The sequence below is a fragment of the Dasypus novemcinctus genome, unplaced genomic scaffold (assembly GCF_030445035.2).
Source record: "Dasypus novemcinctus isolate mDasNov1 unplaced genomic scaffold, mDasNov1.1.hap2 scaffold_254, whole genome shotgun sequence".
NCBI lineage: Eukaryota > Metazoa > Chordata > Mammalia > Cingulata > Dasypodidae > Dasypus > Dasypus novemcinctus.
This window is the reverse complement of record NW_026688220.1, coordinates 17,216-37,578: the sequence shown is the minus strand read 5'-3', so window position 1 is coordinate 37,578 and position 20,363 is coordinate 17,216. Positions and strand designations below refer to the sequence as shown.

Below are 20,363 nucleotides of genomic sequence, written 5' to 3'. Positions count from 1 at the left end.
CTGGTAGATAAAAATCTTCATCACCTAGAAAATTCTGTTTTGTGTTAAGGCAAAGACTATTCTCCTTGGATAGGCATTTAGAATCATCTCTCCCACAGTTTCTCAGTTTATGAAACTTGGTGGGAAGTACCTAATGATGTGAGAATTAACCAGGGTTTGGGGAAAACAAATATTGCCTAGGCTTGAAGAAATCAAATGTCTTTTAATACTAGTGCCTGAAAATCCAGACAATTGTTCACATTTTTCAGATTCCCAGACTCCCACGTACTGCTATCAATAGCAATAGAAATCCACACAACGTACACAATGTATAAATTATGGTAACACCTTAGGAGCAAAACTCTTACCAAGATCTGATTTTTTATTTCCTCATTTCTCTTAAAAATCAAGGCCACACGTGTAATTTCAATGCTCTGATTCAGCATTTCATTACTCCCGTTAAGTGTTTTGATGTTATCCTGCAATAAATCATATCAAGATCAGTAATATTCACTATTTTCTTCTGTTTTAGAAATATAATTAAGGAAAAGAAGGGATATTTACCTTAAATTTATTTGCCTCATCAGAAAGAACATTAAATTCCCTCTTGGTTTCTTTTATGCATTTCTTGAATTCACTGGTCTATATAATAAAAGAGCCATTCATGATAAAACATTAATTATAGTGCTAGTAAAACCATCTTACTGAAAGCATTACTTTGCACAGATAGTGTTTGCTTTGAATTTGGACTATCTAAAGAACATGATGACATAAATTTACAAGATGAAAGAAAAAGTAGCATAATACCTGAACTACAGGAAAAGGGAAGCAATTCAAGGTGAAGCCATGGGAAAAAATGGTGAAAGGAAAATTATACCTTCTGCTCCAAAATGGATATTTTTTGGGCAATTTCAGCATTTTCGTCCATGAAATTCTTGATCTTGTTAGAAATTTGTTGTAAATTGACTAAAAACAAAGAAAAACAATCTCTAAGATTATTAGGAAAACCCAAAATTGAATTCACTATTTTATTAACTGCAAAGGTACATTATCTTCCTTTTAGACATAAATTATCTATACAGTATTAGCATCATGCATGAAAACAGCATCTTTTAATTCCATGGCATTCTATACTTATAAATAAATATCAACATAAGGGGGAAGTGTAACCAGATCAAAGTAGTTATTTTTTTTCAGCTAGTGTTAAGAGAAGAAATTGTGGCATTGATACGGCAGGGTTTTAGAAGGGAGTGGGTGGGATGAATAGGTGGAACACAGGGCATATTTAAGATGCTAACATTTTTCCGTACGATACTGCAATGATGGACACATGGCATTATACTTTTGCCAAAACTGATAAAACCGTACAGTACAAAGCGTAAAACATAATGTAAACAATACTCTGGTTAGTTGCAATGCTTCAATATTGGTTTATCAATTGTAACAAATGTACTACACTAATATAAGATGTTAATAATAGGGAAAACAGTGCATGGGTGTGCATGTTATATGGGAATTCCCTATACTTTCAGTGTAATTTTCTTGTAATGCTAAGCACTTCTCTAAAAAGTTTATAAAAAAATAAAAATGAAAAACATTATTTCCATGAGATTCCTATTTTTTTCAAAGATGGGGAGATCAATAAAAGAACTCATCTCTCAATAATGGAGGGTTCTCTATAAAATGTTGCATCGATAGCAGGCCTGAAGATTTTATTTGTGTGGAAAAACAGAGACATCAGTGACTTTTTGTTGAAAAGTCACTCTGAGAGTAGAAATTTGAATGTAGGTAGTAGAAATACTTTTTATCAATTTGTCTCCCTCTTGTTATTCTTTTTATGTGTACACAAGTGAATTATGTGAAAAAGTCTACAACTGAGGTGCAAAGCTTCTTTAATAAACAAAAAATAAACATCCCATGTGATAAGAAAAAGAACTAAAGAGCTTATCTCTCTTTTCATTTATATCACTCTTAGAAAATGAAAGTACATTAAATAGCTTTATCATTACCAGTGATGAAACAGAAATTTGCACACTCTATACATACTACAAATTCTAAATATCAAGGTAAAGAAACAGGTCACTGCGATTGTTTTAAAAATTATTCTCTCTGATTCTCCCCTCTTCTAAGGCTATTTATTTTACAATTCCTTAAAGTCCCTTCTAAAGTGTTACATTATTGGCCTAGCCACAGGACTCTAATTTTCTTACTGCCCAGCAGATTCCATTTCATAAGAATCAGAGTGCGGGGATGTGAAGGGTAAGGACAATGGAATGAGTACACACAGGTCTATCTTTAGCTTTACCAGTTAGCCTATTAGAGATGTTGGACAATTCAAAATTCCACTAAGACTCAAGATTTTCATCTCCAAGATGTGAATGCTAGCACCTACTGCCGAGGAAAACAATATACATAAAGTACCTGTACCTCACAGAAGGATAACACATGTAAATCATCTAGATCAGGGTCCAGTATTCCCTCCTCCTCCACCTGGCATTTTATTCTCTCACCTGACCCCAAATTGCACACTTACCTTCTCTTTACCCAACACGAATGCTCTATTGCTTGAAATCACTGTTCTTACCATACAAATGCTACCAATCCTGGAACTAACATCAGCAACAGGGGGACTTTAATTTAGGCAGGCAGCTTCCCTGGATCTCAACAGACACCACCACTTAAGCACTTACTCATCACAATCAATGAAACATTCGCTGAGTTTATTATCTCCACTTTGTATCATATTCCTTTCCACTCATTCTCCACTGAAATTAATGGCTCCCTCCACTTAACACTCACAAACTTTTGTTTAAACCTCATTTATAACAAATACTACATCCAGTATTATCTAGAATTTTCTCTGAGCCTTGAGGTTTTAGCAGGCACAAACAATTTCAGATTCATCTTTACTTTTACCCAAGAGCCAAGTTATGGACAAACCTTGCAAATTTCAGACTCAAATCATCACTTGTTTCCTCAACATTTTCCTCTTCCTGGTCTCCTTTCTCAGTTGGTTACATCTCCATCTACTCTGTCATACGGGGGAATAACCCAGCAACAGGGAAACTCCAAGAAATAAGAAGTCAACCAGATATCAGAAGTCACCATATTCCCTTTAGTTGAATTAGCATCCTCATGAAATACCAGTATGGAGAATATATTACAAAACTAATGGAAACCTAAATGCTTACCTTGATATGTATGAGGTTTTACCTAGAAGATGGAAAACAAAATTAAAATATGACAAATATATTAAACAGAAACCTATAGTTCCTAAGAAAATAGTAAAAAATGTATTCCAGTAAAAATAAAAGTTTCCTTTTTAAAATGGTGATATCTTATAGGCCATTTCCAGTCAAAGCACTAAGGTAAATACTTTATTTTGGACCGAAGTCTCTCTAAAGTACTTTAAATGAACACAAATCTACCTAATTTTTAAAAAGCTAATGACAGAATTTTTATATGCTCTAAAGCATCATTAACCTAAAATTATTTTTGTCAGCCTCAATATAGATAATTAAGTTTAAATCCCTTTATTGTATTAGAAGTCTCTGAGAATACAAAACAAATGTTAAGTATTCACACTAATGTTGTAGAATTTGAGAGGTTCAATTATTTGCATATAGAGAGGCCAGGACTCAGCAATGATTTTGAGAAGGAAAAATGGTTTATTTTTTTTTCCTTTTTTTTTTAATTGACTTTGTAATAATATTACATTAAAAATATATATGTGAGGTCCCATTCAACCCCACCCCCCCACACCACCTCTCCCCCCCCCCCCAGCAACACTCATTCCCATCATCATGACACATCCATTGGATTTGGTAAGTACATCTTTGGGCACCTCTGCACCTCATAGTCAATCGGCTGGACTCGGGAGCTTTCTGTTTCAATCCCGAGCCCCGAATAAGATTTTTGAGTCCCTTTTATACAGAGAGGAAAGGCCAAATGGTCCTTTTGTTTCAGTTCTCAATAGGCTTGAATTAGCATATATATCTTCCACATCTTAGGTAAGCTTTTAGCATGGACCTCAGGCATTCTAGGTAAGCTTCTAGCATATTTGGTTTGCACTAAGATATACCTCATTCTCTCATCAGATACATCTTAGACATCTTATTCAGGCATGGTTATTTGCTGAATTGGGAAACAATTCTAAGGAATCGGGTGCTCTAACTTTGTCAGACCACTAAAAATTTATGTCTTCAAATCAGAAAAAGAGTAGGACAGGGCCAGAGAAAATGCACAAGCAACAAGCGAAATGACAGTTAACATTTCAGGAAAGGGCAAAAACTGTTTCCCTAACCCCAAACTTTTCCTGAAGTCATTAAAGAATTACCGCACAATATAACACAGGCGGTACACCATGTATATCCCATGAGAAGACAAACTTCCTTGTCATGCAGAACATATTTCTCCGTTCAAATATTATAAATGGTGATCAGATGCTGAGGGAAACCCAAAAATCTTGCTGTGAGATGAGAATTTAACTGTAGTATCTAAACACCATTCATAATAATTTCATTACAGTAAAAATGCAACCAGAGAGGTCCAACCAGAACAAGGATTTTCCAGTATTGTTGCACTTGCTCACAAGACCAGTGAGCTTCCTCTGCAAACAGCCACCCATCCCAACAGCCAGGGGCAAGCTGAGAGGAGAGATGGACAGGAGACTGAGGACAAGCAAGCCCAGAATAAAGTTCTGCAGCACAGGAGAAAGTAGCCACAGAGCCAACTGAAAAATCAGAGCAGGGATTGGGGACTTGGAACCAGAGAAATGTAGTGGTAAGTATGAAATGCATTCATTCTTCCTCTCCATTTCCCCTTGTACTCTGTGCTTTTCCTTTTTCTGAGGGCAATCCCAGAGGCAAGGAAGGGATAAGGCAAAGCACAAATCCAGGGGGAAAGACATTGCTTTAAAAGGTTATTACAATAGCTATGCCATGGGGACCATTCAATTATGTTGATAAGTCCATTATAATTAAGAAACCAGGAAACTGTTCTCAATTTTAGAAAACTTGCATTCAAAACTTCTGCCCCTTTAGTAAACCAGGAAACTGTTCTCAATTTTAGAAAACTTGCATTCAAAACTTCTGCCCCTTTATCATGCTAGCCTCAGTCATCTGCCAAACTCATTTTTACAGAATGATCTGTTCTGCAAATTATGTTTATAAGTGAGGAATTAGGACTGTCAAAAAATATACTAATGTCCTATTCTTTTCCCAATTAAGAAGTTAAAAAGAACCTAAATTACAAATCAAATCCAAAGGTACCTCCCTCCTTGAATGTGGAACAAATGAGGGGATATGTCAGAACATGTGAGCAGAACACACTTTTTTTTTTTTTTTGCCTGGCATGAGAAATCATTTCATTTCTAAATGGCACATTATGTTTCAATTAATTGTGCCCTAGTGTTGGCCTCAGTCTATCCAGGTCTTCAGTTTTCATTCTGGTCTACCATAAGAAAACCCATGCAACAAATATTTGGTGAGTATAATTATTTCTTACATCTATGAGTCGGAAATGGATTATTTTCTACATAGAAAATAAAATTACTTTACTGGTCTGGGAACACACAGAATCAATTGATTTTGCCCAGCACATGAGACAAACCATAAGAGAGTGATGCATTCAGTTGTGTACCAGCATTCTCTTTTTTTTTTTTTTTTTTGAAGTACCTGGGATTGAACCCAGGACCTTGTACATGGGAAATAGGTGCTCAACCACTGAGCTACATCTGCTTACAGCACCCTCTTTTTGACGCAAACACCCAATTTATAATACCCCCAAAAGTTAAAATACTCAGATGAGATTTACACAAAGTTGTTCCTTAAATCATCTTCAAAGTATAAATGCAGAAACAACTTAAATGCTGTCTATATGGAAAGAGTGTTAAATGGAAAGATAAACTACAAGATATCCATAAGAGATTATGCATTAATTCCAACAGAGTATTGTAAAGATTTTAATTATTATTTAAATATACTTACAAGTATACATCATACGCTTCTAAATTTATTATAGAAAACCACAGAGAAGAAAGCATAGCGATATGCACATACTCACTACAATACGTTTATAGGTTTCTCTAGGGGCAAGGGTGAGAAAGGAAGAATAAAGGTAGAAAATGTGAATGAAACATATCAAAATGATAATATTAGTTTGGTGGTATGATTGCATGATTTTTATTTTTGCATTTTACCTTCGTTTTCCAGATTTTTTTAGGACTTTGTAAGGATTTTTCTAATTCAGAGAAAAAATATATAAAAAAATAAAGCAAAGCAGATTTGGAATATTTAACCTAATAAAATTTATCTAATGAAATGTGGTCTTGATATTATTTTAATCACACAAACAGACAAAAAAGATAGATATTTTTCAAATTTTGGTTTAGTTTAGTGATTAAGATTTTTCTTCTCATGCCAGGTGAGTTATTTATAATAGTAAAACAAATGAAAAAGTCTCAAGGTCTAATACTGGTATAACATCTGTTAAAATATTTTGCATTCATTAATACATTTATCCATATATTGACATATTGAGTTGTTTTAGTTTGCAAAAGGCTGCCAATATAAAAAAAATGGAATGGCTTTTATAATGTGAATGTATTAGGGTAAAAGCTTACAGTTCTGAAACTATGAAATTGTCCAAATCAGGGCATTGTTAGAGATACTGTCTCACCAAAGGTCAGCGGCCAGAGATCCTAGACTTTTGCCACATGGTAAGACAAAACAGGAAGTGATCTCTGCCTTCTCCTCCAGAACACTTTCTCCCAGGGCTCAGCTGTGGGTGACCAGGCTCGTGGCTCAACTCTCCTGCTCCTCCAGGGTTCATTGCTTCACCTTTGGGCTGCTCCTTTGCGTCCAGCCTCTGGTCTCTCTCAGCCTCCCAGGATTTCCCTTTCTGGGGCTGCAGGTGATACTAGAGTCCTCTCACATGGCAGGGTAAAATGATGGCTCCTTTTCTCTCCCTTCTCCTCCATTTAGACAGGACTCCCAAAAGAGGATTAGAAGTTCCACAGTCTAATCCAAGGCCCTTAACTGAAGTGATCTAATAAAAAATGATCGAGTCCAAAGATTCCTTAACTGAGTCTAACTAAAAGTTGCCACATGCAATAGATTCACATGCATAGGAATGGGTTACCTTAAGAACATGATTTTCTGGGGTCCACAAAAGATTCAAACTAGCACATGAATTAAAAAGTTAAAAGAGTACGCATAGAAAAACTCTCTTTTACTTAAATGTGGGAATATGTTTGAGCAGAAAGTTCAACTCAATTTAAGGGTAAACCAACTCAAATTAAAAAGGGGACTTTTAGGGAGGGATCACACTTGACTTGAATTTTGTTCCTCTTATACACTGATTTTTCAAGGTGCATGTATTATTGGCATAATAAAAAATAAGTAAAGACCTTTATTTTAGGAGAAAATTACATATGAGTTTGTAGGAATGCAGAGGATTACTTTTAAGTGAAATACATGGGCAAAAACTTTACAGCAAATATATGATACATATAGCATCTCCTGCCTGATTGAGTATTGTCCTCATCCCTGTTCCACCCAACACCCAACCCACTCTTACCCACAAGTCATCTCTTCCCATAACTCCTTGGATGCACACTGAGATTTGTCTGCTATACTCTTGAATGCTGCCATACTGAGCACATCTTGTTTTGAGAAAAGTGCACGTACAAGATGTTTTTAAAATATATTCAGAGAAACAGATGTGGCTCAACCAATTGGGCTCCCATCTACTGTAGGAGGTCTAGGCTTCGATGCCCAGGGTTTCCTGGTGAGGGCAAGCTGGCCCATGCAGTGAGCTGGCCCACATGGAGTGCAAGCCCACACCGGAATGTTGCCCCATGCAAGAGTGCTGGCCAGTGCTGAGAGCTGGCCCAGTAAGATGATGCAACAAGAGACACAGAGGCGAGAAAATAAGAAGGCGTAGCAGAACAGGGAGTTGAGGTGGTGCAAGAGAGCAATCCCTTCTCTCCTACTCCGGAAGGTCCCAGGATCAGTTCCTGGAGCCCTCTAATGAGTATACAAGCAAACAGAGAAGAACACACAGTGAATGGACACAGAGAATAGACAATGGGGGGAATGGGGGGTGGGGAAAAAAAAATAAACCTTAAAAAATAAAATGAAATATATGCATTTGAGCCTGTGGCATTCAGCCAACTTTGGTGCCTAGCCCTATGTTAATTACTTGAAGGAACTTCTTGCCTTCCATCTCCAGGTAACAGCAGTTCTCTGTAAATGCCCTTAATAAATGCTTAAGGACTAATCACCCTGGTGTTCAGTGACTTTTTCCTCAAAATCTCAACAGGCCTCATTTTGGGGCAGTTTGGGGCCATCCCAGCTGGGTCACCCCATTTCTCCTTTAAGGGTGAGTGCTGCTGCTGATTCAGTAGGACACATGAGAAACATCAGTTAATGAGTAGATAAACCATACTTTTTAACCAGCAGAAAGGAGCAAATGACTGATACTTGCAATATGAAACTCAAAATCTTTGTGCCTGGTAAGAGAAATCAGACACAGAAGAGTACACACTGTGTAATTAATTCCATGTATGTGAAATTCTATTACAGGCAAAAGGAATGCACAGTGACAGAGAGCAGATCAGTTGGTGCTTGGGCCTGTGTGGGAGTTGAGGGATTAGACTGCAAAAAGTGTAAGGGATTATTTGTGGTATATGAAAATGCACCATATTTTGTATTTGGTGATGGATATTATAGATATAATCAGAAAACCAGTCAGCAATTTTCATTTTTAAAAAGTCTAAGACTTTTATTTTTTAAGTACTGTGGAATACATTATCACAACGATGCGCAAGATCCACTGCGGAAAACAAAAGTACCCAAAGGAATCCAATTTTTAGAATTTAGGCATGACCTACTCTGTATTTTCAAACAAAATATATTTTCTGAATATAATAGTATATAATTCAGTTAGAAATTTTTAGAAATAATGTTATATCAGGGATAGGAATAAAAAAAAATCCCTTAGAAACTAGTATTTCTAACCATTTTATAGTATTTTCATGCAGCATTCTTTTATTCTATGTGTGTATAGAGGTGTATATATTTTAAACCAGACTACATAGAAGCTGCCTGTTTCTGTTTTTTCTCATTGACATTAGATCAACAGCATTGTGTTTTTCTTGAAATGACATTGAAAGAATGAATTTTAAGATCTTTGTTTATTCCATTGTAAGGATGTGCAGTACTTCCCGCGTCATGGATGAGTTTGGTAGTTGCCATATTTTTGCTGTAATAAATATTATTTTATTGAAAATCCTCATATAAGATTTCAAAAACATTTATATCATTAGGGCAGATAACAAGGAGTGGAAATACAGTGATTAAAAATAATACGAACATGTTAAAGGTGTCAGATAAATTATATTAAACTATTTTTCAAGAGAATTTTCAATTTCATGAACAGTACATGAAAAAGCCCATAAATAGTTAATAGTTAGTATTTATTTTTGATAGAAAGGATTTCTAAATTAAAATATTCTCATCAAAGCTATATAGTTCATGTGTTCACTGAGATATTAATTTAAAATTTAGATTATTTTACAAGGTTAGTTTCCATTTCAAACATTAATTTCTATTCATATTTCAGCAATCTAAAGGAAACAACTTGGGAAGCGGACTTGGCCCAGTGGTTAGGGCGTCCGTTTATCACATGGGAGGTCCGCGGTTCAAACCCTGGGACACCCTGACCCATGTAGAGCTGGCCCATGCGCAGTGCTGATCCGCACAAGGAATGCCATGGCACGCAGGGGTGTCCCCCGCATAGGGGAGGCCCACGTGCAAGGAGTGTGCCCCGTAAGGAGAGCTGCCCAGCGGGAAAGAAAGTGCAGCCTGCCTAAGAATGGCACCACCCACACGGAGAGCTGACACAAGATGACGCAACAAAAAGAAACACAGATTCCCGTGCCACTGACAACAACAGAAGTGGACAAAGAAGAAGATGCAGCAAATAGACACGGAGAACAGACAACCAGAGCAGGGGAGCAGGGGAAATAAATAAATAAACAAACAAACAAATAAATAAATAAAATACAATAAAGGAAACAAGTTAAAAAACCAGCAACTAAAAAATGGCCTACTTATTATTTATGAGTCAAAGTTTACCTACAAGGTACTTTAATATACTCACAGCAAGGACTTTGCTCCAGATGAAAATGGCAAATAAAGAAATTCCCAAGTAGCCAGTAGTAATGATACAATTCCAAAAAAATCTGTACAAGTCAGACCCAGAAGGAAAGCTGTCAGGCAGTAGATCAGCTAGCTAGAATAACAATATCGGAAATAATGAGAAGCCTCAAAGTAATTTACAGTAATTCACAATACTGTACATTTTAAAATACAAAGTATTAAAAAAGAGAGATTCATTCAACAGAATAGGAATCAGGAATGAAAAAGAATAAATTACTGATCCATGCAGAAACAAGAACAAATCTCAGAAACACTATACTGAGCAGAGAAAGACACACACGGAAGAGTACATATAACGTGCTTCCATTTATATGAAATTCTAGAACAAGTAAAATTGTTATAATGAAGGCAAAGATTGAATGAAAGTAGGGTAATGACACTTTCTGGGGTGTTTCCCACCCCCCTCAGGCCATCTGGGCCTCTACTGTGCAAGAGAAACACGTTTTGAAAGGGGTTTGTATTATGCATGTGTATATGTATGTCAAACTTCCATGATGTTCTCTTAAGATTTGTTTATTTACTCTATGTAAATTGCACATTAAAAGAAAAATCTGTAAATAAATATTTAACAATGCTTAATGACAGGCATGGTAAAGTATTTAGGAGGAAATATTCTGATGTCTCCAATTTACTTTGAAATGCACTAAAATATGATGAATAGATGGTTGGATAGGAAGGTAGGTGATTATGTTTAGTGAACTGTTAATGGAAAATGTTGCTTTAAGGCTGAAAATTTTCATAATAAAAAAGTCAGAATAAGAGCAAAACCAAAATAACACATAGCAGTGCTTTGACTTTTTCTGTTCTGCGTTTTTCAGCAAGCCTTTCAAAAGCAATTGCTATTAAATGGTAGGTATATAAACGCTTTTAGGTACACTCTCAATTCAGCATAAGTTGCAAATTATAACTATGCGCAGGTAGAATTCTGCAGAGGTGCTAATTTCTGGGTTTATGTTTTTATGGATGAATCAGCCCCAAATTTCTTACCAAGGATAAGAATTAACAATAAGCAAATTGTAGTATATCCATAAAATGGAATACTACCCAGGAATGGAAATGAACAAAACCATCAATATATAAAACCACAAGGGTAAATGTCAAAATGATTATGTTACTAAAAAGAATCTTGCTCCAATAATAGAAAACTTTCCATGTCCTTCCGTAATTGTGAGGAAGGGGTATTAGGAAAGATGGAGGGGATGGATGGATGGATTACAATGGAGCACAGAAAAGCTTTTGGGCTTGTTGGGTATGATTATTATCTTCACGGTGGTGATTATTTCATAGTTACATATACATGTCAAAATTCAACATATTTTATATATTAAATAGGTGCTGTTTACATCACTTACATATGACTCAAGGATTAGGGGGAAAAATTGGATATACTAACTTTGTTATTTTTCTATCAAAATAGAGCACATTTTTAAATATTGTTAATTTAATTTATCATTTTATAAATCGATTTGTAATTGACAAAATAATATAAATTCAGACTTACATGGAATGTAAAGTATAGATCTTCTTTGATATACTTATGAATTAACTGGACTAAATCTTTTGGAACATTTCCAAACGTACGCTCAACCTGTAGAATGAACAGAGAAACAGAAATCAAAATTATCATAGCAGCATATGTCACAACTGTCAAAAGATGGAAGTCAACCACATACCCACCAATCAAGAAGTAGATAAAATATAGTATAGACACACGTTGGAATATTATTCGGCTGTAAAAAGGAATAAAGTTCTGATATAAGCGACAACATGGATCAGCCTTAAAGACATCATGGTGACTGAAATAAGCCAGACAGAAAAGGACAGATATTATATGATCTATGAATATTAAACAATTAGAATAAATAAATTCATAGAGTCATAAACTGGAATATAGGTTACCAGGAGCCAGGGTGGGAGTAGGAAGTGGGGAGTTAATGTTTAAAATTGTACAAAGTTTTATTTGGGAAGATGGAAACATTTTGGTAATGGATGGTGGCGATGGTACTGTGAGATTGTGAACATAATTAAACAGCACTGAAATATATATTTAAAAAGAGAAATTTTGGAATGTATATATGATACCAGAATAAATTTTTTAAAAATTACATAAGACGTACAACACAAACTATGAACCCTAAGGTAAATCCACGGACTATAGTTAATATTTCAATTATAAAATGTTCTTTTATCAATTGCAACTAATGTTCTATGCTAATCCAAGATATTAATTATAGGGTGGTATATGGGAACTCTGTATTTTATGTATGATGCTTCTGTAAGCCAACAACTTCTCTAATTAAAATTTTAAAAAATAACATTGGATAATGGAAATGCTCCTTCAAATTACAAAGTTCATATGGGTGGTATAATTTGATTATAAATAAAAGGATTTAGTCTTTTAAAAAATTCTGTACTAAAGATATAAATTAAAGAAGTATCTGCAGTTATGGACAAACTGAGAGATACAGGTGGCAGTTATTATATTATCCTGGGATTAATATTCCCATAAAATTGGAATATTAGATGGAAGCAGCTACATGGACCATGGAAAGTGCAGAGCAGGCTATTCGGTAGTCACTCTCACTGGAATATTAGAAGCAAAGAACTTCAGCACCAAAAGCCAAACTAGTTGCTCTCGTAAGCATCCTGCAGCTAAGTACAGGACAAAAGGCAAACATATATGCAGAGTCCAGACATGCTTCTGTTGTCCTACAAGCATGTGGAGCCATTTGGAAAGAACGTGGTTTATTAAGCACTGCCAATAAAAATATCAAAACGTGTAGACTTGATCTTGCAGTTGTTAACTGTAGTTTTACAGCCAAAAGACTGGCAGTTATTCCTTGTAAGGGACATCAAGCTACTGATAGCAAAGAAGCTAAAGGCAATAGACAGGCAGATAAAGCAGCAAGAGAGGTGGCCAAAGGGGAAATTACCCTTCCAACCCTTGCTTAGTTTTACCCAAACCACACACTATTACCTCACAGTGAGTGAAGACCTGAACTAGAGACATTTAGAAAACCTCAGTATTCAGAAAAAGACTTAGCAAGGGCAAAAGAATGGGATTTCAAAGTCTAATTAAACAGGGATGTTTACAAAATGAAAATGAATGCAGGGAGATGAGTAAAACTCATGTCCCAGAAAACCTCCTCAAACCCATCATAACACACGTTTACCAAATCACACACTATGGACGAGAAACCCTTTACAAATGGTTTATTTTCTAAGCAGACCTAACCTAAGCCGAACTAGTCAAGCTGTAACTAATGCATGCATAACATGCACTCTAGTCAATCTTTGGCCCGCCCTAAAGTACCAGCTTTAACAAAAGGAGTACACTATCGGTGACCAGGCAGAGGTGATGATTGGCAAATTGATTTTACCATAATGCCTCAGGCACCTGGAAATTTGAAATCTCTGCTAGTATTTGTTGACAGTTTACTAGATGGGTAGAAGCTTTCCCTTGTCTAACTGAGAAAATCCATGAAGTTATTCAGTGTTTTCTAAAAGAAATTATTTCTGGGTTTGGGCTCCCTCTGCCCATTCAAAGTGATAATAGTGCTGCCCTTGTCTCTAATGTAGTCAAAGATGTTTCCGATTTACTGGGTATTGATTGGTGGCTTCACTTCTCTTATCGAGCTCAATCCACAGGGGGAAAAAAAAAGAATGAATGAACAGAACATTAAAAGAACATCTAGCAAAAATTTGTTTGGAAATACAGTTAAAATGAGATAAAGCCCTGCCCGTTGCACTCCTGAGGATGAGTAGAACCCCAAAGTGGATTAGGTTTAAGTCTTATGAAATGACATGTGGAAGGCCATTTCTAAAAGTAGAATATGCTGGGAATATACATCCTAGTTTTGAATTACCCACTATTCAACTTATAAAACCCCTAGGAGGAACTCTAACTGAAATCAATAACTAAGCTTCCAACTATCTTAAGTTCCCTGCAGGCGCTCCTTTACACAACTCCCATCCTGGAGATTGGATATGGTTACAAACATGGAAAAACTTACACCCCCAAACACAACTAAGTTCCAGATTGGTAGGAGCATATCTGGTGTTGCTTCACACTCACTCTTCTCTTAAACTACAGCATCAAACCATGGATACATCATACTAGAGTCAAGCTACAACCAATCTTGCACAGTGATTCTCTACCACTCTGCCAAAAAGCAGCTGTTGTCAGCAACCCACCTGAAGATCCTGAACATAAAAATATACCTGTGAATCCCTAAGTCAGGAGTCCTCGCCTAGAGCTACTTTCAAGATTACCCCCAATCCTTTGAACAATGATCAATTTTGCTTACATACCATGGACCAATGTTTCCAGCAAGAAACCCCGTAACTACTACAACCCATTTCAGTAGGAAGCAGCCAGAACGAACAACTGAGTCCCCCCAAAATTAATTCCACGATTGGAAATAAAAGTAAAATCAAAGGGAATCTGTAGCTCAAGAATAACCGGGGGGATTTGTAGCATGAACAGAATACAATATACTTGTAACCTAGCAAGCACCTTAGAATAGGCATAAAGTCTCTAAAGAAAAGCACATAGCTCTGTCGAGTTCAATGTGTTTTTTTAAAGATTTATTTTATTTATTTATCTCTCCCCATCCCCTCCTTGTTTGCACTTACTGTGTGCTGTGTCTTTAGGAGGCACTGGGAACTGAGCCCAGGACCTCCAACCTGGGAGGGAGGCACCTAATTGCTGGAGTCATTTCCGTTCCCTGCTTTGTTGTGTCTCTCATGATTTTTCTTCTTGTGTCTTTTGTTGCATGTTGAGTTGAACATTAACTAGACATTTTAATTCTCTTTCTTTGTAGAGAAAAATATACCTTCGTAATGCTTCACTCATTCCCTACTCTTACCCCCGTGAAATTTAGAGGCAACAGGCACAATATGTATCTTAAATATTAACCAGAGCAGAAACATTAGAAAAGCTCCTCCAACCCCTCCCCAATGATTAATTTTCTTTGTTTCAAATCATGCTACAATTAATTCTCTTTGTTTCAAACCTGTATAAAAGTTGTTAAAATAAAACCAAAAAAAAACCTTGGCAGGGAGGCAGATTTCAGATTTGAGATTGATTAGGTCTACTCTCCTCCTCCAGCTAATACAGCCCCTTTTCCTTCCCAGCCTAGTTTGGTGTGCCTGTCTATTCTGCCATACCGAGGGATGAGCCTATGGGTTGTTCCGGTCTCCTTCACAACCATCCTGTATGGAAATACCCCGGAATGCAGGTGAATGGGCCAGACAAGACCCTTTCTGTACAGAGCTGTGACTTTCTAGGTGAGACAAAACCATGTAAACAAATTAACTGTCTTACAAAGCAATGAATACAAATGCTTCTGATAAAGGGAAGCAAAGCATCATGGACACATACTAAAAGAGCAAAGATATATTTTGTCTGGTCCTAAAGCTGGTTTTACTAAAGTGGGATAAAATAACTTGACTTCAGGATTTTACTGGTGGACATGGCCATGAACAAGGGTAGCGGTGGGAAATGAAAAATGGGTTAACTTATCCAAATGCTCACAGATGCACTAGGGAAAGAGAGCTTAACTGAGCTATGAAAAATGAAACCTAAATGGGGAAAAAAAGGCAAGAATAAAGGCTATCATGAAATTACACCATATATTAGACTCACAAGGAAGAGATTAGATTTTTCTCTTCCTGGAGTGGTTCAATTGTCTTGGTTCTGTGTCAATACAAGGTCCCACTGGAGTTTTCTAGATCCTTCCTTGGTAACTGGTGCATGCAAGAAAAGAAAGAAAAATTAATGATCTCCAAAGTGTGTTTCCAATCTTTCTCTCTGCTTTCCTCTGCTTCTTTCCCTCTTTTGGAGGGCTTACTTTGAAATCTTCCCAGTTGACACTGGATATTTCTATATGCTTAGAAGCTACTAAGGCATATGTGAATCCCCTGTATATTCTCTGTAACATTTATGTAATCAAAATATCTTAGAGAGAGAGAGAGAGAGAGAGAGAGAGAGAGAGAGAGAGAGAGAGAGAGAGAGAGAGAGAGAGAGAGAGAGAAGAAGATACTAAGGTCGCCACTGACCCTTTCTGCTCTGGGTGTATCAGGAGTCTGAACACCACATGAGGACAGGAACTCATCTTCCTGCCTGTCATGTCCTCCATGCCATAAATCCACTCATTTTTTAACAATCCCAGCAAGTAACAGCCATTTATTTTCATGTCACAGACTTTTGAGGGCTCCCCTTAAACTATATGGACACAGAATCCCTGAGGGAGTCCCCAGAAACAGAAGGGAAGGTATGACAAGCAAGTTGTTAAAGCCAAAGAAGAAACAAGATATCACAGAATGCAAATGATATTTTGCTTTTTTTCACATAGTAGTAATAACACCAATTATTAGACACCATAGTTCCCAGGGTGGCCAAGCTTTCAGAAATATGAGTAATATGCTTAACAAAAATGCAAGTGCACATGGCATGGAATCTAAATTGCAGACTTGAAGGAGGAAACACTAAACTGTTTGGACATAGTTAAGCATTTGGCATCCTCTTTCTTGTCTTCAGTTTTATTTCCTGGCACACATTCATGACTTCTCCCTGTATTTATCTCTGCTTGTACTGTTTGCCTCTATATACATTCATTTTTCCTTTAGAGAAACAGACAATTTCTATTTTATGATTGCTTCAGCATTTTACTTCTCAGGAAAAAACCTTAAATTCCTTTCTTAAAGCTACAATATAAATGGTACATGAATTGACTTTTAGGAAAAAGGGATATATGGACAAGGGCCAAAAAGAAAAACTACAGACATATAACAGAAAAAAGTAAACATCTGTGATTAGAATAGGCAGACATAACATCAAACATTTGAGAACACATTCTAAAACAATTAACAAACCATTTCAAAATCAAGAGTTAGTAAAGAAAGAGAAATACAGATTAAAAGAACTATAAAAAACATAGTATAGGCAACATTACCTTAGTAAATTTAAGACATTACAAATGGAATACTTATGGGAAGATAAAAATGACTAAAACTAAATGGAAATATATGTGAAAATCTTTAGTTTAGTTTTTTTTTGTGTGTGTAATTCAGCAGCAATTTTTCATCTTTATAACTGAAATGATATCAGAAAATTTTCTTCAATCTGAAAGAAAAGATCCTGGCAAAATGGCCATGACAAAACTTATAATTGCTTTCAAATGTACATAGGGTGGAATCTTTCATCTTTTCTGACTAGGTTGCAGTACGTGCCATGCTAAAACAATTAGAAGCATCTGAGGAAGGGGTTTACCTGACCAAGATGGTTGAGTAAGAAGTTTAAAAACCCTGTCTCCTCACAGCACCTTAGAAAACAGGCAGAGACTGGCTGAAACAAATAAATGAGAACTTTGGGGAAACAGTCAAAGGTGTACAGCAACCAAATGAATGCTGAATCAAGAAAAAGGCAACTTAAGAACAGCAGGAAAACCTCACAGCACTTTTACTAGCCTTCCCCCAGTTTTGTACAGAGGCAGCTCACGCTCCCTCTGCAGGTTCCTGGTCCTAGGTCTGGAGAGAACAGGGTCCACCTTCCAGACTGTCTGTAGCATCTTAAAGAACACATACAGTATGTTCACCTCTGACTCTCCTGTTCCAGCGCACACCCTGGACTGGAAAGTGGCTGGAATGGTTGTAAAACACCCTATGGGAACAATCCAACAGCAGCAGATGGGGCCAAAATATTAACCTACAGCTGCATTTACCATCCCAGTCCTCGGCAAATACCCTACAGGAAAACCCAGGAATGTGTTTAGGACTCTCCCAGATTCCAACCCACATTTAAAGCTCTACTGGCTTATTTTTCCTTAGTAGGGGCTTTTTGTCTACAGCAGTCTCAGCCTCAGGGTACAGACTAATCAAACTCCCTTAGGTAGGAAATGACTGGTTTCCTCTAGTTCATCTAGTAATGGCTCTTCTCTTACTGAAATTTTAATCTAGTTATATTACTTCACTTTCTCAGTCCCCTGGTTGGCTCTGATGTTTTCCAATAAGCAAGTTTTGTAAGGTAACCACTTTTTTTTTCCTATTACTGTTATGCCTCTGCTTGTTACATCTCCCTGGAAGTGTAAGTACCATTCCCTTCTCCAGGATTAAAAGCCAAGCTCCTCTCAGTCCAGCATGACTGTCATTTTCTGCTGGGATTCTATTTCTCCACCTACAAAACTAGAAAGTGCTTCAGGGGAAAGAGAGTATGCATGTGGTGCTTAGATCAGGGTGATTCCTTTCCTTCGGGGATGTAGTACTTCAAGTCCTTTTGGTTTGGTTCTCCAATGCCTTCCCCTCTACTGTTTTACATACTTTCTCAACTTTTGCAGTTGCTTTTAGTTAGACAGTATGTTGGACATAATCAACTATCATGTTCAAAACTAGAATGACTTTACCAGGATTTCTTTTCATCTTCCTTTCAGAAGTAAATATTGAAATGCACCTGGGGCAGCTCCCAGGCACAGAAGGAAAGGTATGACTCAGACGTTGTTAAAGCCAAGGAAGAAACAAGAAAGCACAAAAGGTCAATGATATTTTTTTCACACAGTGTTAATAATACCAGTTATTAGGAAAAACAGTTCCCATCACAGACATGCTTTCAGAAATATGAATAATATACTTAAGAAAAAAGTAAATGTACATGGGATGGAATCTAAACCGTAGATTTGAAGGAGAACCTTACTAGAGCTTCCAAGATCAAGTGTAATGAGCAGGAGTCTGATCAAATACGAGGTTCTTCCTTTTTCATAGAACAGGCTCATTAAGATAATTCACATACCATTTGATCCCCCATTAAAACTGTACAATTCAACAGCTTTTAGAACATGTACAGTTCTTTGCCTTTTGAGGTTATAAAGTTACTATCTTCACATTTCAACTATTTCATCATTTCCTGTGTGTGAAATAAGTAGGATCTGGAGGACACAGAACCCCACCTGGACAGATGGTGCCAGTCTAATAAGGCTAGTTAGGAAACTGCAGCTTTCTACAGGAGTAAGGAGAGCCCACTCAAAGCACCCAAGAAGAACCTGATTTAAATCAGTATGAAACAGAGAGTCCAATAAAACGGAAGGAAGCAGGTATGCCCAACATTTACTCACGGTAATGGGTGGGTCACTTGGAAATCCCAGCAGAATGAGCCAGAAGAGTAGCCAGGATAACCCCATGTCCTGGCTCCCTGGGGGGCGGTGTTGGCGCCACCAAGAGGGGAAGGGGAGGGGCTAAGGCTGGGTCTAGGGTGGGGGTGGTCCCGATAATGCAAATGGGGTGAGGGTGTGGCCAGGCTCAGAGTTGAGGTGTGAGAAATGGGAAAGGGCAGAGTGGGTGGATATCTCTGAGGAGGAAGAGACAGGGTTGGGGGGATTTAGGGGAGGGTAGAAGGAGAGGGATCTAGCTGGAGAGTGGAATAGGGTTCAGCTCAGTAGGTGAGGGTATCAGTAAGTCAGCAGGTACGCAAGTTCTGCCGGCACTAGGTGCAGGCCAATTTAAACTGCCAGGAGCAAGTGAAGGACAAGGACTAGGCTCCGTCCTCCTTCCTGCCTTCTCCTGTGTGGCTGCTGCCTTGGCAACCTGGATGCTTTGCATCTCTCCTCGACCAATCCCCTGCCTTTGCTCCTTGCCCATCATAGTGGACGCCCTCGCGACCCCATTCTAAGGATTCCCCCTCCCCCTACCTAACGACATTCCAACTGATATCTCCTCTCTGGAACATTGGCCGGCTTTTGGATTTCTGCCCCTTCGCTGTCCACTTCACCCTTTGTCCCCTTCTCTTTGCTTCCCTCCTTTTGTGAAATCCCGTTGTTTCAATGGACAGTCTTAGCAGCAAACCTTAGCAAACCTTGTAAAGCAAATGATTTCAAAACTTCAAGAAGACAGCAAATATACAGGCAGAGTGGAGGATTATCACAACCCTTGCCCAACAATTGATAGAATCAGTCAAAAATTCAGAAAGGTTTAGGAGATATGCAGTGCAAAACATCTAAACCTTACAGTGAAATATGTATATGTCTGTGTATATATATATAAAGAGGGGGGGGAGGGAGGGAGAGAGACAGACTATTATATCTAACAACTGTGGAAAATCCAGTATTTTTAAAACATTAACATTAAAAAAATTAATTTTCATCAAAAATTACTCTCAATACATTTCAGGGA

General features: G+C 37.3%; 1 protein-coding gene across 1 annotated transcript in view; it reads right to left on the bottom strand.

Annotated features, from left to right (window-relative positions):
* LOC101413210 (transport and Golgi organization protein 1 homolog) overlaps positions 1-19,688 on the bottom strand; it is a 37,157-nt gene extending 17,469 nt beyond the window's left edge. Inside the window, exons 1-7 of the mRNA XM_058292719.2 lie at positions 19,310-19,688; positions 11,704-11,790; positions 10,144-10,275; positions 3,171-3,192; positions 857-945; positions 544-621; positions 348-458 (exon numbers count right to left, since the gene is read on the bottom strand). Coding sequence (XP_058148702.1) covers positions 348-458; positions 544-621; positions 857-945; positions 3,171-3,192; positions 10,144-10,275; positions 11,704-11,790; positions 19,310-19,375 — 585 coding nt within the window. The 5' untranslated portion in view covers positions 19,376-19,688. The remainder of the gene's footprint in view (positions 1-347; positions 459-543; positions 622-856; positions 946-3,170; positions 3,193-10,143; positions 10,276-11,703; positions 11,791-19,309) is intronic.
* Positions 19,689-20,363: the final 675 nt, after the last annotated feature.